Source organism: Eimeria mitis, genomic scaffold (assembly GCF_000499745.2).
Source record: "Eimeria mitis Houghton genomic scaffold, Emh_scaff1584, whole genome shotgun sequence".
Lineage (NCBI taxonomy): Eukaryota > Apicomplexa > Conoidasida > Eucoccidiorida > Eimeriidae > Eimeria > Eimeria mitis.
The window spans coordinates 9,850-10,456 of record NW_013569855.1 but is presented as its reverse complement, the minus strand read 5'-3'; the positions used below and the strand labels follow the sequence as shown (position 1 = coordinate 10,456).

Sequence of the window (607 nt, the reverse complement as noted above, 5' to 3'; positions counted from 1 at the left end):
AGCAGCAGCAGCAGCAGCAGCAGCAACTGCAGCAGCAAAAACAAGAAGCAGCAGCAGCCCCACAGTGAGCGCTCCCCACCCAAAAGATGAGAACACTTCTGCTGCTGCAGCGGCTGCTGCCGCTGCTGCTGCTGCCGCTGCTGCTGCTGCTGCTGCCGCTGCTGCTGCTGCTGCTGCTGCTGAAGCAGCAGCAGCAGCATTGCCTCCCAGTGATGTGCTGCCTACTACCCTCTGCCTCTGCCATTCGGCTACAGCTGCAGCAGCAGCAGCTGTAGCAGCAGCTGCTGCTGCAGCAGCTGCTTTTGCTGCTGCAGCACCAGCTACAGCAGCAGCAGCAGTTGCTGCCACTGCTGCTGCTGCTGCTGCTGCTGCTGCTGCTGCAGCAAACATCTGCATGCGTCAGTTCACTACCGACGGCCCCGCGTATAGATAAGCAAAATTCCCACTGCTGCTGCTGCTGCAGCTCCAGCAGCAACTCCTGCTGCTGCAGGTGCTGCTGCTGCTGCTGCTGCTGCTGCAGCAGCAGCAGCAGCAGCAGCAAAAAATTCCTTTGATGCGTTTGATTACATTCTATGGGGTCTGGGTGAGGTGCTGCGCTGCTGCTGGC

General features: G+C 60.0%; 1 protein-coding gene across 1 annotated transcript in view; it reads right to left on the bottom strand.

Moving 5' to 3' along the window:
- EMH_0040050 (uncharacterized protein) overlaps positions 1-396 on the bottom strand; it is a gene marked incomplete at both ends in the record, with an annotated part of 693 nt that extends 297 nt beyond the window's left edge. The window contains one exon of the mRNA XM_013495460.1: positions 3-396. Coding sequence (XP_013350914.1) covers positions 3-396 — 394 coding nt within the window. The remainder of the gene's footprint in view (positions 1-2) is intronic.
- Between the last annotated feature and the right edge of the window lie 211 nt (positions 397-607).